Source organism: Stegostoma tigrinum, chromosome 3, assembly GCF_030684315.1.
Source record: "Stegostoma tigrinum isolate sSteTig4 chromosome 3, sSteTig4.hap1, whole genome shotgun sequence".
In the NCBI taxonomy this organism is placed as follows: Eukaryota; Metazoa; Chordata; class Chondrichthyes; order Orectolobiformes; family Stegostomatidae; genus Stegostoma; species Stegostoma tigrinum.
Window position 1 is genome coordinate 121,181,291 of NC_081356.1, and position 27,514 is coordinate 121,208,804.

General features: G+C 44.6%; 1 protein-coding gene across 1 annotated transcript; it reads right to left on the reverse strand.

Moving 5' to 3' along the window:
• On the reverse strand, positions 1-27,051 carry spcs3 (signal peptidase complex subunit 3). The gene is made up of 5 exons (XM_059644859.1): positions 26,768-27,051; positions 12,353-12,428; positions 10,283-10,357; positions 6,659-6,774; positions 1-1,054 (listed from the first exon to the last, which is right to left on the reverse strand). Exons 1-5 carry the CDS (start codon positions 26,908-26,910, stop codon positions 922-924), a joined length of 543 nt encoding a protein of 180 aa, XP_059500842.1. The 5' UTR covers positions 26,911-27,051; the 3' UTR covers positions 1-921.
• Positions 27,052-27,514: the final 463 nt, after the last annotated feature.

Below are 27,514 nucleotides of genomic sequence, written 5' to 3' on the forward strand. Positions count from 1 at the left end.
TTAAGATATTCTGTTCCACAGAATACGTACACTGATATATTTGTTGCAATTCACAGTAATTATACAATATAAAAGCTGTTGTGCTGTAGGATACAAGCAAATTTTAGACTCCAGCAATTGTCTTCAGATCACTCGATATAAATACTCATGCTTCAATTTACTGTGTGTTTTCAATATGCAAAGAAAAACATGAACAGTCCTGAAATAAAACAGCCCGTCCATATCGGAGAAATAGGATTCAATTTTGTTTTATTGTAAAAAGAAAATCCTTACCCTGTTGAATAAACAGAGACTTTTTACAGCTTTAGACTAGAGTTTGAGAAGTTAGAGGAAGAATTACGAAGTACCATAATTATTAGGAAAGGAGTCATTTTCTTCAAGGATGCAAAATGAGTCAAAGTGGCCTTTTATTTCGGTTAGGGCTGGGGAAGCAAAGAAAGCACAGTTGAGACTGAGTTCCCTCCCTTCTCAGTACACTGAATGGCTGGCAAAGTTGTAACATGAGTTCTGGCTTTGGAAAAGAAACTGAAATTCATGTTGTAAACAGTGCACTGCCAATGTCTGCTGTGCACAATTGAACACTAGAGGGAGAAGGTGTTTTCCAGACTTGGGAGGGTGGGAGAGTGGAGGAACTAAGAGATTAGTGCACGGAAATAAATGTCTCCAACACCTCTCCCTGCTTAATTTTACAATGGGAATTGAATCTGGACACAAACATTACAATGTAAAAGGATTTCTTGTGCGCCTGTTACAAAAAATACAAAACCATCACCCATTTTCTTTTCACTTGGGTGAATTTTTAGATTTATTTTCACCCCAGCCACACAAACATGATATTTGGATATAAAAATATGTTCCAAGTTATGAGCTTCAAATTACAACAATAGAAGGTAATATAACAAAAGGAAATCAGTCAAAAGTTCAATAGTTCTTTGTCATCTCATAGGAATCTGGAAAGGCAGCAGAACTGTGACCTGTACCCGTTACAAGAGGCAGAATCCCAGCATTTGGAACCACATTCCAGGACAGAGTTAAAGTGATGTTTTCATTACCCCTGTCAAAAGAAAATGCCAAGTGTACAAGTTATGTTTCAATGGGACAACACAATCATTTACACATATACATCAAGAAGTTTCTGTCCTTCCCATTCTCCACATTCTTGTCCTTCCCCAAGTGCAGCTGTATCACCCTTTAGAACAGAGTCCTACCAATTCTAAAATACAAAATAACTTCGGATGTTGTAAATCAGGAACAAAAACAGAAGTTGCTGGAAAAGCTCAGTAGGTCGGGCAGCATGTGAAGAAAAAAAAAAATCAGTTAACATTTAGGGTCTGGTGATCCTTACAGACCTGAAAAATTAACTCTGATTTCTCTTCACAGATACTGCCAAACCGGCCGAGCTTTTCCAGCAACCCTTGCTTTTGTTCCTACCAATTCTGGCCAATTGCAGATGTGCGACTTTCATCCCCTGCAAATGGCAATATGTCTTCATCTCTGGTTACTAGTGGTATGCCACAGGGATCTGTTTTGGGACCACTGCTGTTTGTCATTTTTATAAATGACTTGGAAGCAGGCATAGGTGGATGGGTTAGTAAGTTTGCAGATGACACTAAAGTCGGTGGAGTGGTGGACAGTGTGGAAGAACGTTGCAGGTTACAGGGAGACTTGGATAAACTGCAGAATTGGGCTGAAAGGTGGCAAATGGATTCAATGCGGATAAATGTGAGGTGATTCACTTTGGGAAGAATAATAGGAAGGCAGAATACTGGGTCAATGGAAAGATTCTTGGTAGTGTGGATGTGCAGAGGGATCTTGGTGTCCATGTACATAGATCCCTGAAAGTTGCCACCAGGTGGATAGTGCTGTTAAAAAGGCTTACGGTGTGTTAGGTTTTATTGGAAGAGGGATTGAGTTCCAGAGCAGTGATGTCATGCTGCATCTGTACAAAACGCTAGTGCGGCCTCATTTGGAATATTGCATGGAGTTCTGGCCGCCCCATTACAGGAAGGATGTGGAAGCATTGGAGGAGGTGCAGAGGAGATTTACCAGGATGTTGCCTGGTCTGGAGCGCAGGCCCTATGAAGAAAGGCTGAGGGACTTGGGTCTGTTCTCATTGGAGAGAAGGAAGCTAAGAGGGGATCTAATAGAGACATACAAGATGATCAGAGGATTAGATAGGGTGGACAGTGAGAGTCTTTTCCCGAGGATGATGACTTCAGCTTGTACAAGGGGGCAGAGCTACAAATTGATGGGTGATAGATTTAAGACAGATGTCAGAGGCAGGTTCTTTACTCAGAGTGGTAAGGGCATGGAATGCCCTGCCTGCCAATGTAGTTAACGCAGCCACATTAGGGGCATTTAAACAGTCCTTGGGTAAGCATATGGATAACGATGGGATAGTGTAGGGGAAGGGGCTTAGATTAGTTCACAGGTCGGCGCAACATCAAGGGCCGAAGGGCCTGTTCTGCGCTGTATTGTTCTATGTTCTATCTCTTCCCCAAATCCGAAATTCTGTTCTTAACGGCTGCTAACTCTTCCTTGAAAAATCAGTCCTTAAAGCCACCTCGTGGACTACTTTATCTGATTACACTCCTGTTAAGCACTTTAGGATGTTATGCCATATAAGTATAATTTGGTGTTATTGTAAATTGAAAAGACTAGCAAGTTTTAGGAACACTTGATACGAAAGAGCAAACAATTAGGCTGAAAGCAGAAAATAGTTTTCACTTTGAATAGCCTTTACAACAAAAAGTATTTATAAACACCTTCAGAATAACAAACACTCATGGCATTTCACTGAATAATAAATACAAAATTTGACACTGAGCTGCAAACAAATATTAGGGCAGATAACTGAAACTTGGTCAAAGTAGCCATGACATGGAGGTGCCAGTGTTAGGCTGGGGTGGACAAAGTCAGAAGTCACATGACACCAGCTTATGGCCCTTCAGGCTTATTTGAAATCTCAAGCTTTTGGAGCTCTGCTCCTTCATCAGGTGAAGTGGAGAGAAGCACTATTTAATATGATCATGCTCTTATTATCTCAGCTTCAATTACATTTTCCTGTCTGCTCTCTGCAACCCTTCAATTGTTACTAATTAAAAATCTCTCTCCTCCTTAAATTCATTCAATGTCCCATCATTCATCACACTTTGGAATTATGAAGTCCACAGATTCAAGATCCTTCGAGAGAAATAATTTCTCATCTCCATTTTACATCTGTACCTCTCATTTTAAAATCATGGCCTCCTCAATCTTTCTTCATAAGACAAATCCCGAATCTCCTCTGAAAATAAGTTTGAAGGAACTTCTTAATGGAGTAGACAGATGCAGAGGGGTTCAGGCTCTCACAGAATCCCTACGGTGAGGAAGCAGGCTATTCTGACCATCGAGTCCACAATGACCTTCCAAAAAGCATCCCACCCAAACCCACCTTCCTATCCTATCTCTGTAACCATGCATTTCTCATGGCTTAATTCACCTGATCGGCACATCTTTGAACTGTGGGAGGAAACTGGGGCACCCACGCAAACACAGGGAGAATGTGCAAACTCCACAGACACGTGCCCGAGGCTAGAATCAAACCTGGGTCCCTGGCTGTGAGGCAGCAGTGCTAACCACTGAGCCACTGGTCTTGAATGGTATTATTTACATAAAATATATTTACATAGGATAATCAACATAAACAGGGCATTCTACCTATTATTTCCATATGGTGTTAATGTTCCAATTCAGCCTTCTCTCCTCTTGTTTCATCTAAATCCGTTGTAACCCTTTACTCCTTTCTCCCTTAGATGCAGGTCTTGCTTCCCGTTAAAAAGAATTTCAATGAACACAAAATTTTTTCCAGTGCTCCCATACTGAAATCGCTTTCAATTGGTCATGAAATGTTTCATTCGTTACCAGTTCTGAAACTAGTCGTACGCATGCATTTCTACATTTAAAAAATTAAGCAAATTTATACATAAAATCGAGAATCAACAGTATTGGTACATATAGGAAAGAGCTTTTGGAAATTTTAAATTCTTCAATGTCACTGCCACAGGTCCTTGATGGCACATAAGCATTAATGACTGAACATTTGATCTATCACCATTGCCTACCTTCTCCCTGTAAAGACTCACCCAGGCATGTACTTGCACTGATGGGAAACAGCACTGATATTTCACCATGTCGTTGGTTAACACCGCAAAGATCAGTTATTTAGGGTGGAGCAATGTGGACCATCAAATCTCATTCACACATTCACTTTCCCAAAATGAATCACTGGATCAAATGTGAATTCTTGCTGCTTTAGCCTCTGCCTGACTTTCCCTAGATCAGAGTTCAGATTCAGTACCATATTCCTGGCCAACAGCAAAGTAGATAAAGGGATACAAACTAGCAGTGGCAGCGTGCATTTTGTTGGGAATTTAACCATATCACAGACTGCTTAAAAAAATACATCGGCTAAAAATTTGCACAGGCAGTTTTCATTTTATAAACTTCAAGAGTTTATTACCTGTTCAGTTCACATATCTGATTATTAAACTGAGTAAGATAATTACAACAACAGTAGAACAGGACACCAAAATCCCAAATCCTAACATATTGAAGTTCGAAAAATATAGCCCAAGTGAGAACTGCAAGCACAGGAGCACAACTGTTATAAGCTCAGTAGCTGCCTCAGAACTCAGGACCCCAAAATATCTGCTCATGACCCCACTTGAACCAACCCCTCTTATTCCAAACTCCCCTCCCCCCCCAACTTTGGGAAATGCTGTATTAAGGCTTTGACAATGCTACCAACAGCTAACCAATTTAGCCCAATTTTAGAAGGAATCTAAAATTACAATAGACATTAGCTCTAATAACTGAAGGCCCTTACAAGTGTAACAGAGATGCAGATTTCACTACACCCAATCTAAACCCTGGATGTGAAGGGCAAATGACTACATACAGCATCGTCTTGATATTAAATTTCCCACAAAGCACCAAACCTTTTTCAAGCTCTCTTAACTATACCATTACAACTCATTAAAAGATTGGTTATTTTTGCATCCCAAACTACAAAAATGACCCTCCTGAACACTTCTCACTCTAACAACACAGTCACAGTATTGCGATGATTACATTAATCGAGGGGCAGATTACTTCATTGTCTAAATAAGTAATTTATTGCAACTGATCATAAGAGTAGAACTATTATAGGTAGCCACTGCTGCAGTTACGTACACTGTGTTCTCATGTATCCATTGATGATTCACTGATGTGAATAATCCATGTCCTTAATGACTAGGCTGAAAAATGTTTTAAAGCTGGAAGGCAGCTAGGATAAAACAGGTGACTGGGCAATGTTTTGATAGCAGTCAAACCCACATTGGACTGTAATGCTGCTCAAGCGTATTTAACCCCTCAATCTTGCTCAGGAGGTATTGATCAATGAACCAAAAGCTTGAACCAACTCTCTACATCTACCTTTCATCCTTCTTCTCTTCCCTCTGTTTCATAAGTGTTGATGCTCAAACACATTTCTTTCTTTCTCTTTCTCTCAATTCTCCACCTCAGGATATTTTCTAATATTCGTCCATTTCAAATTCATAGAATGACATTTAAATAGATGTTTATTGTTTCATTTAAAATTTAATAAATCTACCGACCAGGCAATATGTCAAAAAGCTCTTGTTGGTCTCACTGTCTTCACTACTAAATCGCACACTGGGCAGATGAAGAATTGCTAAGGTTGTTGATCATTTTGGAATTCCACTTTAATCTCAAAGCTTTTGATGTAAATGAGGACGTGGGGGGGGTTCACAAAGGGCAAGAGACAGCAACAGCAAACACGGGAAACATTCGGCAAGGGAGGGAGAGCAAGATCGAGCACGCACATGCGTTTGAAAGAGAGAGTTCAGTGCGAGCAAGCATGAGATAGAAGGAATTTTGAGGAAGCCCAGCTGCAACTCCCATTTCCAACAACCCAGAGGTCAATGCTAATTTTTGCAAACAATTAGTTTATCTCTGTTCTGCGTCACACATGGGAAATCCAGAGAAAGGGCAGTGTCGATGCTTTCTTTGGTTGATTCACAGCCTTTAGAAAATTGTGCAAGAGAACAGAGTCTTTCTCCAACTCAACTCACCCAACCACTGCTGCACCACCACCAGCAAAATGATGCAAATTTAGCTCGATGCAGACTCTCAGTTGTAGTTTGTGACACTTGAATTTACTCAAGATCTTAAATGCTGTCTGTAAGAGGGCGCTGACAGTTTGGTCATACATAATCAACGATTGAGTAAAGGAAGCAAACATATTCCTTTATTCTCAGCGAATAAATACTCTGTATACATTAAATCCAGCACTCAACTGGAAAGACAAGATAATGCTACAATTTGGTTAGTTCATCAGAACAGTTTCAGCAAGTGTTCCACTGCTGCTTCAGTCTGTTTTCAGATGCTGACAGAGCTGTATTTTACCAACACGCTTATGTTTAGTTCGATATTTCTCATTACATCCCACCTCTAATGTCTGTAAATCATTTGCTTAGCTTCACTTGGGAATAACTGTCATTTGTGAATCACGGATAAGTGCATTATTTCAATTAGTTATGGCTGCTTTAAAAAAGCTGTAGCTTGGCAAAAAAAAACTGCCACGTTAAGCTATAGATGGGTAGAAATGTCTTACTTGAGGCCATTTCCATCATCAAAGAAGAAATATTTTGACTTCACATCTTTCAGATCCAATTTTGTCTTATCGCCACGAAGAACAATCTTGTCCCAGAGAACAACTTGGTTCAGTGCCTGCATTTTCAAACAGAATTCAAAAAAACTTGTAGAGATAGCATGTGACTGGTGTCAGTACATATCACAATGAAACCAAAAAATCTCAGGTGCTGAGAATCCACAAACAGAATTCTGTAAGAACTCAGCTTGTCAGTCTGCATCTATGTGGAGGCAGTTCTAATGAAGGGTACACACCAGAGACATCTTCACCCATCTGCTCTCCATAGACTGGGACTGACCTACTGTGTTTCTCTTTCATTTGCAGAGTTTAATCAGTTTCAATATGCCATGTTTCATTCCCCCTCAGCCTAGTCAAGGCCACCCACACTGAAGTCCATCCTTACAGTAATATCTGCTTCAACTCATGACTCCAAATTAGCATCAAGAATCTGAAAATTAAGAACACAAGAAATAGGAGCACGTATTTCAACCTACGTTCTGCTTCATATTCCCCGTTATCTCTCAATTTCTTTACTTTCCAAGCATAGATTATTTTTCTCTAGCATACGGTCTACGATTGGGCACCCACAACTCTTTGGCATACAGAATTTCAGAGATTCACAGCCCTGAGTGTGACAATTACATCAAGACTTCCTATGCTGCAGAAACATCCTCCCAGCAGTAATCCTGTCAAGCTACTTAAGAACTTTACGTGTTTTGATTAGAACGGCAAATGGAATGTTGATGTGTTCCGTTCCCATTGTAATAAACACGCCCATAAGATACAAATGTCCAAATGTCTAAAAGTCTGCTCCACAATTCAAAAAGATCATGGCTGATCTGATAACACAATTCCACATTTCTGCCTTTCTCTTTAAACTCCTGATTTCTTTCCTGATTAAATATTTCTCCAGCCTTGAATATTTCAAGTGGCCCAGCTTCGACAAAACTATGCAATAAAGAATTCTAAAGATTCATTGCCCTCAGAAGAAAATCCTCCTTCTGTGTCCTACATGGGCAAGTCCTTACTGTGAAATTATGCCCTCTGGTCCCAGACTCTCCCACAAGGGGAAAACAACCTCTTCACATCCATCCTGTCAAGTCCCCTAAGAATGTTACATGTTTCAACAAGGTTACTGCTCATTCCTCTAAATTTCAATGATTACAGGCCCAACCCACTCAACTACTTCTCATAAAATAGTCCCACCATAACCAGTATCAACTTAGAAAACTGCTTCTGAACTGCCTCCAATGCTAATATATCCTTCCTTAGGTTAGGGTCTCAAACCTGTGGTCTGACTAGTATCTTGTACAGCTTCAGTAAAACTTCCCTATTTTTATGCTGAATTCTTCCTGAAATAAAGGCAAGCATTCCATGTGACTTCACCATTACCTGCTGGACTTGGATGCTAGATTTTTGTCATACATGCACAAGAATTCCCAAATCCCTCCTGCTCTGTAGCTTTCTGCTGTCTTTTTCCACATGCAAAATATTCTACTCCTCTATTCTTCCTGCCACTATCGTTCCACTATTGCTGGAAGATTTTAGGTTTCCTGCCGTGAAGACAGATAGAAAGTATTCACTTTATATTTTTGCAATTTCCTTATTCCTCAGCATAAAATTCTTCTGTCTATGCCTCTACGACACTCAAGGTTACATTTACAGATTGTTTTGATATTTTCTTACCAACAAGCATTTTTACAACCTATAAGTCTCTCGTCATTTATCTTCACTTTTACCCCTTTTAGTCCATCAATTCCTTTTACATCCTTTGATAAATTATAAAATTCTCAGGCTAACTTCTCTTTTCAGCATCATTCAAGGCCTCTTCTTTTAATCTAACATTATCTTTAGCTTCACTTATGAAATATAGTTAGACCATTTTATCACTGTCATCTTTAAGAAAATGTGCATTTGCTGTCAATAATGAATATTTCTTTAAATATATGCCATTGCTTAGTCTGTAACCCACTTGTCCAATGCATTTCGGCCAACCCAGCATTCATGCACAAGTAGTTTGTTTTGTTGTAGATCACTCTTCCTCATAGCCCCTTTTACAGGGTTAATTAACTCCACCTAACTGCAAAATAGTCATCTAAAATACCAGGTCTGCACGGTTCATTGACAAACTGATCTACAAGATGATCTTGAATGCATTCCATGAACTTGTACCACACAATAGTACTGGACCCTTACTTTGTTCTGTTCATAAGATTACAGCCCTTATGATTACCACATCCCACTACATGCACCTTAAATTCCAGATTTATACACTGCCCAGTACTATAAGAGAACCTAGAGATTACGCCTATTAATGCTCCTGTTCCTAATCTTATTTTTAGGTTCTATCCAAACCAATTCTAATTCTTGAGTTACTGAGCTAAGATCCTTTTCCTTTACTGCCCTTTGTTATCAGGCAGGCACCGTTTATACAAGATAATAAAATGTGAGGCTGGACGAACACAGCAGGCCAAGCAGCATCTCAGGAGCACAAAAGCTGACGTTTTGGGCCACCGTTTATACAAATCTCTTTTCTACTTTCCTATTAAGAAAAATGTCAAGTATCCTGTCATTTCAAATTTTGATGTCAAATCTTGACCACTCACAACCATGTGACGAGATCAAATCAATTTATTTCTTTCAATTCATGTACTTTGCTGAAAATTCATATTTGTACAAGCAGTTTTTCTATGTTTCCCTTGTTGTGACCTTAGCCATGAAATCTCTTTATCAAAGTTTGTCAATTACTGTAATTTTCACAAATCACTTTGTTGCTCCAAAGTCTAATTTTTTCTTGTGCTGCTTTAAAAGGGACTGTCATGAATCCAACCATCATCCATTTCCTTTTGTTAATGTAAAGCACACCTGGGCACCATTCACCAGGCCTAGAACCAGGGATTTATTATCCCCCAGTTGGTGGAATATCTTTTTAACTCTCTACCTCAAAAGGCAATGCAAGCAGAGTCTTTGAAGAATTCTAAGATGGGGTAGTTAGATTAGCATTGGAGTAAAAGAGCTTCTCGCATTAATAAAATTCAAAGATTATGGGGGCCACAGAAATAGAGTAACCAGATCGACCATTATCTTATTGGATCAGACAGCAGCCTAGAAGGGTTGAGTAGCCTACTTCTGCTCCCAATTCATATGTTCAAATGGAACTGGTTTCAGTCAAATTTAAGTAGAGTCCGTTCCAGCGAAGCGGTTCCCAATTTCCCCAGAAGAATCAAAAGTCCACCAACCAGATCATCTCTCAACCACAGATCTAACCTTCTAAGTTTCTGAACTTTTGCCAATTTGAATATGGATGAGACAATGATCTAGAGGGCATTCATTTGTGACTTAGCTTCTCAAACATGACCAACAGAATATCATTCCCAGTTCTTCCTAAGCTGATACTTACGTGGGCCATGACAGGTTGAATTCTACCTCTTGCACTCCAATCTCTACATTATTGCAAAGCACTGATCTTTAATCCTGGCACTGGACAGGGCAAGACGACCTTCAAATTTTCACGTTGCTGCCACAACAAATAGCCAGATATTCTCTAAATTTCTATTGAACAGGATTTCATGAAAACATACTCACATTATTCTTAGTTTTGTACTCTGCTGACAAATACAAGAACAGTTGCTTGACATTCCAGTCAAATATTGGCTTCAAATGTACAATGCCGTTAAAGAAAAAGAACAAGCAGTGAAAAAGATTAACTGGTGGCAAATTCACACTGCTCAATCATTCATATCAACCACAAAGTGAGTTGACAGATTGTGCTCTTGCTTCAGTCCAATTCAAGGCTCTGAAGTGGACTAACTATAATTAGGAGCATTTAACTCTGTTTCTGCAAGGAAAATAAACCTCAAGAAAAATAATGTCTGTGATTTACAAAATATAAGCTCATGAGGTGTGGACGTTGCTGAAGAGGCCAGCATTTACTTCCCATCCATAACTGTTAAAGAGTTGAACATATTGCTGTGATCTGAAGTCGTACGTAGGCTACATTAGGTAAAGGTGGAAGATTTCCTACCTTAAAGGAAATTAGATACTCACAACAAACCGACAGTGGTTATGTAGTTTCCACCAAGATGGATCTTTATCGCAGAATTTTGTTAAATTCACATTTCACCAATGGAGGATTCAAACCCATGTCTCGAGACCATCAGCCTCGGGTTCGGAGCTATTGACCAGTGAGATTACCATTACACCATTGCCTCTTTACAGAAATAATATAGGCATTTGGGACTTTTACATGTAATTGGCAAACTTAGTATGGATAGTATATAGTTGAGAAATTGAGCAGAAATGCACTTAACCAAGATATCTGCTTGATTGACTCTTTACTTTTCACTTAAAGCGATGACGTTAAACTGTCATGCTCTTGACCAGGACAAATAAGATTATAGAATTTATCAAAATGTCATACCTCATTCACTGTCTTTGGCAATTTAGTCTTTTTTGATGAAGATTGCTTCAAATTAAACTCCATGCCTACCTTTCTTACTGACTGTAAATATTTCAGCCTGTCCCATCTCTACTGTTTCTATCCAAAGGGCACGGCATTCTCAACCCCACCTGATAGAGCTTCGCTGCATATGCTGTGATCCAAACCTGGAAACTCCAGCAGCATCTTTATAGGAAATCTACTAATGTTCTTATTGAACAGGAAAAAAAAAAGTCTAACTTTAAAGATACTCAGTAATAATGCTGTGTTTCTTCAGTCTGATTTTGTATTTATTTATTCATTCACAGGCTGTAAATATAAGTGCATTTGTTCTTCATCCTAAATTCCCTCGAAGTGGTGGTGGCTGGCTTCTTGAACTGCTGTGGTACACAGTGGTGTCAGAAAGGCAATTTCAGGAATCTGACCCAATGAGTGTGAAGGAGTGGTGATTCGAATCAGGATGGAGAATGTCCTGGAGGGGAACATACAAGCAAAAGTGCTCTTTCCTCCTGTTGTCCTTGCCCTTCTAGGTAATAGAGATCGCAAGTGTGGATGTTTGTCAATTAAAAAAAAAGTTGGCGAGCTCCTTCCTGACAACCATGATTCCATGGTAGTATTACATTTCTTTGTGGCATCAACAATTCTCAGAAAGGCAAGTTCAGTTTATGTTAAAACACAGATTCAGCTTCGAACAATCAGCATTCAAATAAGCATCCAGACAGATATACTAATGAACTGTCACATTATTTCACATGCATTTTTAAAGAAAAAAACTGGCTTTTATCAAACATTTTGCACTGGGAGACAATGCCTAAAGCTTATATTCAAACGTGACAGGATTGCCTATTCTCAGTTCTATTCACTGGCATTTAAACAGGGTTGACAGCAGACATTCCAAATTATATCAGAATTAAAATGCTCTTTTTGATATCAGTTTTGAAACATTCTCTGATCAAGGTCTGTGGGAACAAAGGGAAGAAATCTTTACCAGTTTGGACAGGGTCATGGCTCTTCTCATTACTTAAACTTCCAGTGTAATTCTCAAACCCCTCAGTTTATGGGCTTTAGATATAGCAACATGTAGCTATGTTTTGGATCATTTATGCAGCTTTTTAATCCAAATTAGTGTAAAGGTATTTCACTGGACACCATCATATGGCAGAGATGTTCCAATGTTTTAGGCAGCATTCCCTTTATGCAAATTATATTCAAAGGATATCTGCAGATAAGTCAAATGTGATCAATCCCAAGTCACTTCTTTCTCTGGGTCCCGTAAAATCTTCCACATTTTTCCTGGAATAAAAATATTTGAATCCTTATTATGCAAACCACATTCAAGGTACTTTATATAGAACGGAGGAAAAAGTTAGTCTTCGAGGTTCAAGGTAACACAGTGTGGAGATGAAGGAGCACAGCAGTCCAGGCAGCATCAGAGGAGCAAGAAAGTTGGCGTTTTGGGTCAGGACCCTTCTTTAGAAATAGCACCCATTTCTGAAGAAGCAACCCAATGAGAAACATCACCTGTGGTGCTCCTCTGATGCTGCCTAGCCTGTTGTGCTCCTCCAGCTCCAGACTGTTATCTCTGACTACAGCATCGGCAGTTCTTACTATCTCTTCAAGGCTCAAGTTCCACTCTGAAGATGCATGGCAGTTTGAGACATGCTGGCTCTGCCCCAGATATCGATGATATTTCAGAATTACTGTTCATTTACATACAAGGTATAAAAACTGAGCCCATTTTGAGGGATTTTCAGAAGCTTCAGAGCTTAGTTTTTATGCCAACATCTTCGATAGATCAGATGATCAAAATCACAATTAAAGAGGGAGGTTTAAGGAGAGTCTTAAAAGACCTAATCAAGGTAGAGAGGGCAGGCAATATTAGGGAGTCCTACAATTTAGGGCTGAGACAATGCAGTCATGGCACTAGTGTTGATGAGGGATAGACAAGAGGCCAGAACTAGATGAGCGCAAAATCTCAAACAAGTAGTGGACATGGAGGCGTTTACAGAATTAGGCAGGAGCATGGAGGAGTTCAAAGACAAGGAGAACTTTTGAATTGAGAAGGTGCTTTACCAAGAGGCAACGTGGGTCAGCAAGCAAAGAGGTAAATCAGTAAAGAGGGACTTCATATGATTTAAAAAACAAACAGAAGACTTTAGATATCCTTCAGCTTATGCGACAGATACCAGCCAGGTATGCAAGGAGAACAGTCAGGTGGAGAGGTAATGAAAGCATGAATTTAGGGATGGTGCAGATGAAGGGTCAACTGAGGCAAAGTTCAGTGTCATTGCAGAGGTGAAAATAGGTGGTCTTAGTAATGGAGCAAATCTCTGATTTGGACGTCAATTTTAGGGCCAAATACAACACAAATATTTGCAAACAGACTGACTTAGTTGCTAAGAGTGACCGAGGTTGTAATTAGGGCACAGAGTTTGAAGCAGAGGCCAAAAAAAGCTATTTCAATCCTTTCAATATTTAATCGTTGAAAATTTCTGCTCATCAAGTACAGAATACTGACGATGGGGGAAATTGAGATTGGTGGTGAGCTACAGTAGGGTGTCATCAGCATGCAGGTAAAAATTAATGCTTTTTTTTGCCAGATGATGTTCCCATGGGGCAGCATGTAGAAAATAGGAGGGGCCAAGGATAGATCAAGGCACGCACCAAATGTAACAGAGCAGCACCTTTCCTGGTGGAAACAGTACAAGCATTGCATTGTGGTTATATCACAGAAAGACAGGGTATTTTGCTCAACAAATCCACACTGTGCATACATGTGCCTCTTTCCCATTTAATCTCAACAACACAAGATAAATGCAATCAAGACTATATCACAAAGACTAATTTCAGATTAAATGATGTCAGTGAGACTCTCTCAATTGGAGCAGCACTTTCATTGCCAAATTAAGTGGATGCAATATGTGAAGTCAGAGAATCTGACAGCACTGATAGTGGCCATTCAATCCACAACACGTTTACTGGCTTTTGTAAAGCATCATTCAGTTGTTCCCACCTGCCAGACTTTTTCCCCATAATCCTGATAATTTTGCTTTTTCTGATCTTAATGCCCATGTTAGAATCCAATGTGTGCCCAGTGTAAAATATATACAAATTGTTCAGACCCCCATGTGATTCCAAAAGGTACAATTTGAAATCTACCAGCACAATCTAATCAACTCTTGCCTGAATTTCACCAAGGGCTGCTGCAATGAATAATCAATTCTAAGTGGGCAATCAAAAGACCAAGCTCTGCTTTCAATACACAAGGTCAATGTAAATCGTAACCTTGTCAAAGTAAACAAGTTGGAATTTTCTTTTACAAGCTAATTACAGACTCATGGCTTATTACACAACCAGAGTACAAGAATTCCTGGCCTTTTAGGTTGTGCTGCTTCTTAGTAAGAGGTCACAACTGGTTTTCACTTACCAGTGTATTCCCAATTCCTGTAACTACTGGACAGCACAAGCATTCAAACATTAGATAACCCAGAAACATAGAAAATAGGTGGGGGAGAAGGACATTCGGCTCTTTGAGCATTCACCACCATTCCATATGATCATAGCTGAACCTGCAATCTCATTCCCGCTCTCTCCCCATACCCCTTGATCCCTTTAGCCACAAGGAGCATGTCCAGCTCCCTCTTGAACTGAACTATCTAATGAACTGGACCCAACAGCTTCCTGTGGTAGAGACTTCCACAGGTTCACAACTCCGAGGTGAACATCTCAGCATTCACAGTTCGCAGCCTTAGCTCGAGGGGCATGGAGAGAGTGACTGCACTTTACTAGGCCACATTTGATGGAGAGCAACATTGAGCAGCCCAGGCGATAGTTTATTAAAGAGGATGGGGGATAACTGGAGAAGCCTTTTCAGCTGCAGGTTAGCTTAATGCAATAATGAAATACATCCTTTCAACCTGATAGCATCCCAGGAACTAGTGAATAGCAGCACAAAACAAATTTGAATCTGGTTTCAATCCACAGAATATGCCTGACCTGCTGAGCATTTCCAATATTGTCTGTTATTGTTTACTTTTTAGAAGTGTGATACAACATAAAGGGAACATGCTCGGAATGACCAACTGAAATAAGTGGTACCTCTCCAGGAATCTATACTGGAATCGTAACGTTTGATCCTACACATCAATGAGAGCGTCTAAAATCTGTCTTCCTAATGTGGTAATATAGTTGGATTGTAGATTGTTATGGGTCTGCATTGTACCACTCCTCTTCAGCCTTCCTCCTTTTCCCACTGCCAGAGGCTCTGGCAGATGTGGGACGACTGTTCACCTTTGCTCAGGTGTGGCTGCACAAGCGCACAAGACAATTTAAATTTAACAATGGCAGATGATCCTGCCCCAAATTTCTCATGAGCTGATGTACGGTTTGTCAAGAAGAAACCATTTAACTGTTTATTTTCCATCCTGATCAGTCTCCCAACCAGTTTATGTATTCCTGTATTTTGCTACAGCTCTCCATATTTTTAGCTCTATTTAACTGATTGCTATCACCTAAGGTTGTGACAACCGACTTTCATGTTAATTTTAGTTATGAGGATAGGTTGGATAAGTTGCATCTGGTTCCCCTAGAAAAGAGAAGACAAAGAGGAGATTTCATACAAGTTTACAAAATCATGAGAGTATTTAGGGAGACACTGTCCCCACTTAAACTGATGAGAAACAAGGGGCATAATTTTAAAGTATTTTGCAAACAAATCAAATGAGAGGGGAGGAAAAAGATTTGTCATTCAGCAGGCACTGCTGGAAGTCCCCGGCGGAGACAGGTCCAATGGAGGTACTCAAGAGGAGTGGATTTTTTTTAAACAGAAGTGATGTGCACAATTTTAATGAAAAGGCAGGTGATCGACTGAGTATTGGTGCCAAAGTAGACCTGATGGGCTGAACGGCCTTTATCAGCACTCTGCTTATTCTGTGAAACAGTACAGTTGTACATTCCACATACTGTATTCAAAGGTACAGTCATATCATATCGACGGGAACCGAATCACAAAGCAAATGGAGTCAATGTTAAGATTAGCCATGATCAAACAGGTTTGAGGGGCTGATTATTCTATCCTATTCCTTTATTCCCTATTAGGATATAGGGCACCAGAGGCCACCATAGGCACAAACTACATACAGCCGAAATGTAGGGATGATGTCTTCTCTGACTGGGGAGTCCAGAACCAAAGATCACAGTTTCAGGATATGAGGTAGGCCATTTAGGATTGAAATGAGGAAAAGTTTCTTCACTCAAAAGGCTACTGAACCTCTGGAATTGTTTACCACATAAGGCAACGAAAGCTAAACCACTGGATGTCTTCAAGGAAGAGGGGGATTAATGTCTAGATTTTGAAGGTCAAGGGTAAAGTGGGGAAGTAAGAACGTAGCATTGAGTTAGAGGATCAGCCACAATCCTAAATGCTAGAGCAGACTTGAAGGGTCAAATGGCCTACTCCCTGCTCCTAGCTTTTATGCTTTAGCAATACTCTATTCATTCACTGAAGACTTTATTGGGTCAGTGTGTGTCATTGCACAGTTAACCATATGCTTGGTACAGACAGCTAAATCTTTCAATATTTCATCTACTATATCTATTACCTACAGAATGAACATGGCTGACAGTGATTCTGTCTGGTACTTTTGTTAACTTTTCTCCAAAACATCCAGCAACATCCTACCCATTATATACTTCACTGTTGTCATTTCAAAATAAGTCAGAAGCGCAGCGGAATTTGAACTTCCCATGGTTGACTTAAAATCGAGTCTTTAAGGCCACCAGAGACTCTGTCACTCTGAGCTCTAGCATGATAAAACAGCTGAACTATGCAAATAGTACCTGATATTTTCGACTAAGCTACTTCCGGCTGCACAGGCAATCTTTACAGCACCGATCAGTACCAGGTTTTCCAAAATATATTCTGATATTTCTTCCACTGACTCAAAAGACTTTCAACCACTTATACTTGGAATCAAAACAAAACCAGCAACAGCTGCAACCTTTAAATAAAAAAGGCCATCAGCACAGCTCCCAAGACAAACCTGTCTGGCATTTTCAGATGACCTAGAGAACTGGCCATATGAAATAAGAATTCTATACACAGGACAACCTTGATCTCTGGATCAACGCCAATAAATGAGTGTTTCAGGCATCATGTAACAGATAGATATTCCACCAATCATTAGAAGCTGTGATAGTGTAACAAAAACTACTCTCAGCCACGCTGTACTTTGAAAAGGTTGGGCATATGACATGTGGGCAGTTGGAGATCATCTGCACTCAGGGAAGGACACCCTAAACTTCTAAATTTCAAAACTGCATGGTCAAAATGTAGAATTGCCACTTTCCAAACTACATTAAATAAAGATGTTAACAGCATTGGAGGACTGGAGTGCTCTGACACAGAAACACATGCATTTAAGGGACTCTACTTTTAACACGTCATGGTTAGAAGTACACTTCCTTCGACATGCCTCAAGCATAATTTCAGCATTAGTGTAACATTGCCAATTCCCAAACTACCTATTTCAATAGCTGTTCTCAGCAAGCTTCATTTAGTCCTAAATTAACTGCTGTTTTGGTGCCTTCAGCCAGATGGAATATGGCCAGGAATAGCAAACTCAATGTGGAGAAAGACTGCAGAGTGCAGACAGAGCAGAGGTTCATCCCATGGCTGAAAATAAGGAGGAAGCTTCAAAATAAACTTCAAACTTTAGTTTAAACTTGGTATATTGTAGCCTGTGTTTCTCTCAAGCTGGTTCAGCCATTTACAATCAACAGTGACAGGAGAGAAATTAAAAAAAAACAAAATTCACAAGAGATTAGGATCTGGAATGTATGACCTGAGAGAGTGGCAGAGACATATACAATCAGAGCTTTCAAACGGAATCAGGTAGAGACCTCCAGAGAAAGTAAGTGCAGGGTTGCTCAATAAGCCCAGGGGAACGGATTCAGCAGTATTGCTTGTCAAAAACCAGCACAGAGGCTGATCAGTCTTCTTCTGGGTTATAATAATTCTGTAGAAGGTATTCACCACAACCCTATTTGCCTGCCTGTGCTCCACATTCTCATATACCCTGGCCTCCTAACAAATGTATCTACCTCTTGAAAACATTTGCTTCATCCAGCAGATGGATGAAGAGATTTTAATTGCCTTTTGGTTTACAATGGTGTGCAGTTTTCCAGATTAATGCTCTGCGTTCTGGATGTTCTCCAGAGAACATAGCTTATCTACGTACCATTCAAATTCTTTGACCTTTTAAGCCCTAGGTTAAAACGATCGCACAACTTTCTACACCCAAAGATATACTGATCAAATGTAAGTAACTGTTGCCCTTGAGTGGGCTCTTATTTCTTGTGTATTGGCACTGTGATTCAATGGCGGGAGCCTAGATCAACTCCAATTGCCTGCTCTATTCCCATACTCCTTGATTCCCTTTACACTCAAGCATCTGCTCATCTCATTGAATGTAATTCAATGACTCAGGATCCTTGAGCCCCTGGGATGGAGAATTCGCAGGATTTATAATTCTTTGAAGAACTTTCCTCATCTTATTCTCAGGATAAGGGATCAACCATTTGGACGACGTCCCCTTGTTTTAACTATGCCAGCCAGCGTACACTGCTTCCAAGTGCTCTGTCAAAACGCTTTAGGATTTAAACAGTCCGACGAAATGGGCCATCATTTTTCTAAATTCCAGAGATTGTAACAAAAACAAATTGTGGGAAAAATTCAGATCTGGTAGCATTTGTGGAGAGAAATCAGAGACAACTAGTCCAGTGACTTTTTTTTCCAGAATGGGAGAGTAGGTCCAGAGAAAACAGATTCACATTAGTAATCAATACAACCTTTTAGTCCATTTTTCCCTGAATTATTATAATACTTAGTGACAATGCTACAATAATGGTGTTGGGTGGGTAATTCCAAAAACAAAATAAATACAGTAATAACAAACTAAGAATAGACAGTTAAATTTAAAAAGGTGTGAGTGTTGAAGGGATGCATAGAAGATAACAATTGGCATTAAATACAGTGCCACAAGCAAACAGTCTGCTCAGTCCTAGAAGGAGTCACATTTTCCAATGGGAAAAACATTCAAAACAAGTGGTGAGTATATGATCACATTCTGAACTTGAGTCCTGCAGCTGTTGGAAAAATATTGAGATGTCAGTAAATGAGCCATTTTTAAACAGCACATCCGGTTCTTGTCTTGCTTCAGTTTCCACTGTACCCCTATGAATTGTTCAACTAACTGTTCAGGTAGATGGTGAACCCTAAGATATCAGGGGACACAGTGAATGCTGAGCTAACAAAAGCTGAGGGAACGTTGTTGGACTTCTTGTTTCAGATGACAGTCCCCAACCAAAGTTGCACTGTGTCACTGCAATGAATAATTACATACATAACACTACCGTACCTTCAACAAGAAATCTTATGTACCCACAGATGCTCACTCCATACAGATGCATACTCTATTACAGACTTGTAAAACGCTCAAATCAGAGGCATAAAGCACAGAAAGTGTCAAAGATACCTGAATCAGTACAGATGTGTCAGATGGATATTCCCACTCGCAGGAACTTTAAAAGGCAAATTAGCGAATTAACGGTTTTAAGCACTGGAGAATGTGTGTCAAATTGAATTCTCTTTCAGCTCATATGCCCCACATCTCCAACTCACTTTTTTGGATTTAGCCTTTTTGACACTTGTTCACCAAAACACTAGTTAATTAATAGGAAGCTTCCTTTGATGCGTACAACCTGTACGACAACAGAAAAAAAAGTTTCTTGAATTCCCTTTCTACATCCACTTGACTCTCAACTACTCCATTTGCATGACAGTACAACAAAACTGAAATTAAAAGATTTGAATATAGTCAAAGGGAAACAGTATCAGAAAAATGAAAACTGTACATGCTTATAATACAACAGAGCCATTAAAATCTCAAAGCAGTCTCCACTCTGAACACAGCAGGCCAAGCAGCATCATAGGGGCAGGAAGGCTGACATTTCGGGCCTAGACCCTTCATCAGAAATGGGGGAGGGGGAGGGCTTTCTGAAATAAATAGGGAAAGGCGGACAGAAGACGGAGAGAGGAGAAGATCGGTGGAGAGGAGACAGACCAGTCAAAGAGGCAGGGATGGAGCCAGTAAAGGTGAGCGTAGTTGGGAAGGTAGGCAGGAGATAGGTCAGTCCAGGGCAAACGGACAGGTCAAGGGGGCGGGATGAGGTGAGTAGGTAGGAGATGGGGGTGTAGCTGGAGGTGGGAGGAGGGGATAGGTGAGAGGAAGAACAGGTTAGGGAGGCGGGGACAAGCTGGGCTGGTTTTGGGATGCGGGAGGGGGATGGGAGATTTTGAAGCTTGTGAAATCCACATTGATACCATTGGGCTGCGGAGTTCTCAAGCGGAATATGAGTTGCATTATTTCAGGCCAGGTTACCTGATAAAACAATTTTTCCAGTAGCAAGATGGAGTGGGAACAACGGAAATGAATTGTCAACCTCAGATCGATTGTCACCCAAATTTTTGTGGGCTCTGCAATTTACCTGCACAACCCACTTATGTATAGAGAGAGCTTCTGTCGGTATGAGTTGCTTGTTGTTATGCAAGTAACGTATTTGGAATTATGTTGGGCTCTAATAGCACCATAGGTACAATCCAGCATGCAACCTTCGGGTGGCATCGTTGTGGCACTGCAGGAGACCCAGGATGGACATGTCGTCTCAGGAATGGGAGGGGGAGTTGAAACGGTTCGCACCTGGGAAGTCCAGTTGTTTATTGCAAATTGAGCGTAAGTGTTCTGCAAAGCGGTCCCCAAGCCTCCACTTGGTTTCCCTGATGTAGAGGAGGCCACAACGGGTACAGCAGATGCAGTATACCACATTGGCAGATGTGCAGGTGAACACCTGCTTGAAGTGGAAAGTCTTCTTGGGGCCCGGGATGGGGTGAAGGAGGTGGTGTAGGGGCAGGTGTAGCACTTCCTGCGGTGGCAGCGAAAAGTGCCAGGTGTGGTGGGGTTGGAGGGGAGCAGGGAGCAGTCAAGGTGCACCTGGCACTTTCCTGTTCTTCCTCTCACCTATCGTCTCCTCCCACCTCAAGCCGCAGCCCCATTTCCTGCCTACTCACCACATCCCGCCCCCTTGACCTGTCCGTCCGCTCTTGACTGACCTATCTCCTGCCTACCTCCCCACCTACACTTACCTTTACTGGCTCCATCCCCGCCTCTTTGACTTGTCTGTCTCGTCTCTACCTATGTTCTCCTCTATCTGTCTTCATTCTGCCTCCCCCTCTCGCCCTATTTATTTCAGAACTCCCTTCTCCACCTCCATTTCTGATGAAGAGTCTCGGCCCAAAACATCAGCCTTCCTGCTCGGCCTGCTGTGTTCATCCAGCTCTACACCTTGTTATTTCGGATTCTCGAGCATCTGCCGTTCCTTTTAGCTCTGATACCACTCTGAACAGATTGGGGTACGGGGTAATGAGGCCTTGATAAAAACAGAGCTAAGGTGGAGGTTCTTTTGGAGGCTTTTGAGAGCAAGAACAAAGTGAAAAGAAAGATGACTGAAGCATGGGGCACAACAGAGAAAGGCAATGGGCCACCAACAAGTGAGTTAAGACCAAGAAGAAAAATGGTGACTGAGCAGCAGTGGCTCATTTTGGAAAGCAGTGATCCTGTGGGGAGATTAGAAAGTGAAGTGAGAGCTGTGGAAAGCCAGCACAGCTTTTACGTGATGGGATGATAGAAGGGCAAACCTTAAGGCTAGTGAAAATAAATATTGATATTCTGGTTAGACCATTGTTTATAAAAGAATGAAAAAGGTAGGCTGGCAAAAAGAACAGAGAAATCACACCTTATAGTGATAAAAGATGCACCGGATCTCTTCCCTACAACCATTACAGCTTTACTCACCTTTTGTTCTGTGACATCACTGATTTCTGATCTCTAACCTCTGACTCGTGGCCTTATTTTCCACTTCACACCACCTTTTTTGACAGGATCTCTTCAGTTTAGAAAAGTAGTCATCTCGGACTCAAAACATTAACTGTTTCTCTCTTCACAGATGTTACCAGACCTGCTGAGTTTCTCTATCACTTTTTTTGTTTTAAATGTCCAGTACAATATTTTACTCTTGTTCTATACAAGTTAAGAACTTACATAGTGAGCATCAACCAAACACTGTGCACCATAAATACCAGTGTAGTCGTTCATAAATATTTAAAAACTTCTGAACTGAATATAGCCATGTAATTCTCCCATTTTGTGTTTTTGGCACAGACATGGTGGGCTAACGGGTCTATTCTTGTGCTACACTGTTCCATGTACTAACATGTGAAGAGATTTTGTACCACACACAACTCAGTAGCTTCGTAAATAGAGTTTTCATATTTTCCAACTGAAAGCAATGACATCTCAAGAGCCACAGGACAAAGCATGTGTTATAGCCTTGTATTTAAAGTTTATATCATGTATTCTCGTACACCCTGTTCTATAGCTCAAACCTTTGTAAAACACCTTCAGGTTATTTCACGTACAGATCAAGTGGCCACACGAACGTTCTAGTTGCTAAATTAGGGCAGAATGCAAGCTATACAGAACACATTCTATTTTTATTTTTAAATTCTATTTTTATTTCAAATTTGCAATATGTGAAAAAGCAAAGCATGACCATTTGAAAAATAACACAGCAAGTAAACCCGTCATGCATCATGTATTTATGACTTCGATTTGTGAACAGGAGCGACAATTATGGACAGTGTTCAGTTTGAACAAAATAAGTGTGGGCGTTAAGAGACTGAACGGTATACTACATTTGTGTTCTGATAAAGTCATGAAATGCTACTCCACAGATGCTGTCTGATCTGCTGTTTTCTGTCTCCTATTTTATATTTGCATGGCTACATTTGATTTTCATCCAATCGTGTTTAACAACCGCCAATGTGGGTCAGACAGCAGCAGTCTTGTGGGTACGTGGACTAAAGCAATTGGCAGCCGTTACAACGGAAATGAAACCGCATTTATCTTTTGACGGCGAAAAATCGACATATTAAAAATGTAAGTGCTTTCTGGTTAACACACGTCAAACACATTCCTGTGAGCAGGTGGTGTTTACGCTTCCTCCCTCCCTTCACTCACACATACAAACATTAAGTCGCTCCCACAGCGGCAGTACCCCATTATAGAAAGGTCAAAGCTACCATAAGGCAGAATCGAAAGGCAAACACTGTACTATCAGTTCTGGGGATGCCGATGTAATTGTTGCAGGCGCTATTTATAAATACATAAATTTGAGGGGACAATGTGCATACAGCTACCTACGTAGTCCTCATAACATGCGGCAGCTAACAGAAAACGTTCGGGTGAAGGAGATACATAATGAAGGTGGGGTGGAGGGAAGGGCACTTAACGGAGCCCAGTTGTATACAAACTCAAAACGTGAACGTACGTTAGAAGAAAAACATACAGGAAGTACAGAGCCTATGAAAAGCTTAAACTCCGTGTTAAATAAAAAACAGTCCAGTGAAACATTGTAGAGAAAAAAAAGTGCAGGACGTTCAACACTAAGAACTGCATGTTACAAAGAAAACAGGAAGAAAAAGGGGGATAGCAGAGGCGGATGTGGAGAGAGACAGACAGACAAAAGGGGAAACAGGGGATAGTGGAGGGGGGAAGAGAGAAAGAGAGAAAAAGGGAGATGGTGATGGTGGCAGGGAGAGAGAGAGAGAGAGAGAAAGGGGGATACCGAAGGGGAGAGAGAGAGAGAGAAAGAAAGAAAGAGACTGAAGGGGGTTGGAAGAGGGAAAGACAGAAAGGAGGGGACAGCAGACAGAGAAGGGAGTGGGGGGGGTGAGAGGGTAGGGGGGGGTGAGAGGGTAGGGGGGGGGGTGAGAGGGTAGGGGGGGGGTGAGAGGGTAGGGGGGGGGTGAGAGGGTAGGGGGGGGGTGAGAGGGTAGGGGGGGGGTGAGAGGGTAGGGGGGGGGTGAGAGGGTAGGGGGGGGTGAGAGGGTAGGGGGGGGGTGAGAGGGTAGGGGGGGGGTGAGAGGGTAGGGGGGGGGTGAGAGGGTAGGGGGGGGGTGAGAGGGTAGGGGGGGGTGAGAGGGTAGGGGGGGGTGAGAGGGTAGGGGGGGGGTGAGAGGGTAGGGGGGGGGTGAGAGGGTAGGGGGGGGGTGAGAGGGTAGGGGGGGGTGAGAGGGTAGGGGGGGGGTGAGAGGGTAGGGGGGGGTGAGAGGGTAGGGGGGGGTGAGAGGGTAGGGGGGGGTGAGAGGGTAGGGGGGGGTGAGAGGGTAGGGGGGGGTGAGAGGGTAGGGGGGGTGAGAGGGTAGGGGGGGGTGAGAGGGTAGGGGGGGGTGAGAGGGTAGGGGGGGGTGAGAGGGTAGGGGGGGGTGAGAGGGTAGGGGGGGGTGAGAGGGTAGGGGGGGGTGAGAGGGTAGGGGGGGGTGAGAGGGTAGGGGGGGGTGAGAGGGTAGGGGGGGGTGAGAGGGTAGGGGGGGGTGAGAGGGTAGGGGGGGTGAGAGGGTAGGGGGGGGTGAGAGGGTAGGGGGGGGTGAGAGGGTAGGGGGGGGTGAGAGGGTAGGGGGGGGTGAGAGGGTAGGGGGGGGTGAGAGGGTGAGGGAGGGGGGGGAGAGGGAGAGGGAGGGGGGGGAGAGGGAGAGGGAGGGGGGGGAGAGGGAGAGGGAGGGGGGGGAGAGGGGGGAGAGGGAGAGGGGGGAGAGGGAGAGGGGGAGAGGGAGAGGGGGGAGAGGGAGAGGGGGGAGAGGGAGAGGGGGGAGAGGGAGAGGGAGGGGGGGGAGAGGGAGAGGGAGGGGGGGGAGAGGGAGAGGGAGGGGGGGGGAGAGGGAGAGGGAGGGGGGGGGAGAGGGAGAGGGAGGGGGGGGAGGGAGGGGGGGGAGGAGAGGGAGGGGGGGAGGAGAGGGAGGGGGGGAGAGGGGGGGGGGGGGAGAGGGAGGGGGGGGGGAGAGGGAGGGGGGGGGGAGAGGGAGGGGGGGGGAGAGGGGGGGGTGAGAGGGAGGGGGGGAGAGGGGGGGGTGAGAGGGAGGGGGGGTGAGAGGGAGGGGGGGTGAGAGGGAGGGGGGTGAGAGGGAGGGGGAGGGGGGGTGAGAGGGTGGGGGAGGGGGGGTGAGAGGGTGGGGGAGGGGGGGTGAGAGGGAGAGGGAGGGGGGGTGAGAGGGAGAGGGAGGGGGGGTGAGAGGGAGAGGGAGGGGGGGTGAGAGGGAGAGGGAGGGGGGGTGAGAGGGAGAGGGGGGGGGGTGGGAGGGAGGGGGAGGGGGGGTGGGGGGGAGGGGGGGTGGGAGGGAGGGGGAGGGGGGGTGGGAGGGAGGGGGAGGGGGGGTGGGAGGGGGGGGGGGTGGGAGGGGGGGGGGAGGGAGGGAGGGGGGGAGGGAGAGGGAGGGGGGGTGGGAGGGAGAGGGAGGGGGGGTGGGAGGGGGGGGGGTGGGAGGGAGAGGGAGGGGGGGTGGGAGGGAGGGGGGGTGTGAGGGAGGGGGAGGGGGGGTGAGAGGGAGGGGGGGTGGGGGGGGGTGAGAGGGGGGGAGGGGGGGTGAGGGGGAGGGGAGTGAGAGGGGGGGAGGGGGGGTGAGGGGAGGGGGGGTGAGGGGGTGGGGGGGGTGAGGGGGAGGGGGGTGAGGGGGAGGGGGTGGGGGGGGTGAGGGGGAGGGGGGGTGAGGGGGAGGGGGGGTGAGGGGGAGGGGGGGGTGAGGGGGAGGGGGAGGGGGGGTGAGGGGGGGGGGGGTGAGAGGGGGGGGGGGGGTGTGAGGGGGGGGGGTGAGGGGGGGGGAGGGGGAGGGGGGTGGGGGGTGGGGGTGGGGGGGTGAGAGGGGGGGGAGGGGGGGGGTGTGAGGGGTGGGGGGGGGGGGTGAGAGGGAGGGGGGGTGTGAGGGAGAGGGAGGGGGGGTGAGGGGAGAGGGAGGGGGGGTGGAGGGAGTGGGAGTGGGAGGGGGGGTGTGAGGGTGAGGGAGGGGGGGTGAGAGGGAGAGGGAGGGGGGTGTGAGGGAGGGAGGGGGGTGAGAGGGTGAGGGAGGGGGGGTGAGAGGGAGAGGGAGGGGGGGTGAGAGGGAGAGGGAGGGGGGGTGAGAGGGAGAGGGAGGGGGGGGAGTGGGAGAGGGAGGGGGGGGAGAGGGAGGGGGAGGGGGGGTGAGAGGGTGGGGGAGGGGGGGTGAGGGAGGGGGAGGGGGGGTGAGAGGGAGGGGTAGGGGGGTGAGAGGGAGGGGTAGGGGGGGTGAGAGGGAGGGGGAGGGGGGGTGAGAGGGTGAGGGGGGGTGAGAGGGAGGGGGAGGGGGGGTGAGAGGGAGAGGGGGGGGTGAGAGGGAGGGGGGTGAGAGGGTGGGGGAGGGAGGGAGGGGGAGGGGGAGGGAGGGAGGGGGAGGGGGAGGGAGGGAGGGGGAGGGGGAGGGAGGGAGGGGGAGGGGGTGGGAGGGAGGGGGAGAGAGGGAGGGGGGAGGGGGAGAGAGGGAGGGGGGAGGGGGAGAGAGGGAGGGGGGGTGAGAGGGAGGGGGGATGAGAGGGAGGGGGGATGAGGGGGGAGGGAGGGGACAGTAGACAGAGAAGGGAGTGGTGGGGGGTGAGAGGGAGGGAGGACGTTAAGGACCAGCGCCCCGGTGCCGGTTTGTTTTGGTGAGTGAGAGAGTTGTTACTCACAGCATGACTTTGGAGACCTGAATGTGAACCGGGACAGTCCGGTCCTTGAAGGCTGTGGTGAGGAAACAGCCGAGAGTCAGCACCGCCATCACACTCAGCGAGAAAGCGAAGAGCGAGTTAGCCCGGGACAGCGCCGTGTTCATCGTGGGCACCGAACGGGGTGGAGGACACCGACACCGAGAGAAAGAACCGAACAGCCGCGACCCGCGACCGACTGCAGCACAGCCGTGGGGGAAGGAGAAAGAGACCGGACAGGGCCGCACTTCCGGTCCGGAGTCCCCGCCGCTAATGGGGACCCCGCGAAACAAGGAGCCGAGGACAGGTTCCGGGATTCAGACACTGTCACTGTTGTCAGCGCCACCCCAAAATAAAATACCGTCTGTACTACTAACCACCCAATAAACCACCCCCCCCAAAAAAAATACCCTGCCTGTTAGACATCTCCCCTGTGCCCCACCTCATAGAACCCTTTCTGCTGGATCTCCCAAAACATCAATTTGTTAGAACTGACCCCCTCCCCAAAGAGCTCTGTCTGTTAGACACCCTCTCAGTAAAACCCTGTCTGTTCAATTCCACCAAAAATACCCACTACCCCCAAATAATGCCCAATCTAGACCCTGCCCAGCACTCCCAAAAATGTCTGTACTAACCCACGCCCCCCAAATAATTTCTGCCAGACCCATAAAAAATCGGTACTGAACCCTCCCCCCTCAAATAAAACCCTATCTGTAGCTGCTCAGCCCCCGA

Bases quoted from the DNA above. Each gene is read 5' to 3' on its own strand.
- spcs3 (XM_059644859.1), bottom strand. From the start codon at position 26,910: ATGAACACGGCGCTGTCCCGGGCTAACTCGCTCTTCGCTTTCTCGCTG. The intron at 10,358-12,352 runs ATCCTTTGAATA...GGCATTGTACAT, and splicing joins CATTTGACTTATCTGCAGAT to TTGAAGCCAATATTTGACTG. The intron at 6,775-10,282 runs GTGAGTATGTTT...TTGAAAATGCAG, and splicing joins AGTACAAAACTAAGAATAAT to GCACTGAACCAAGTTGTTCT.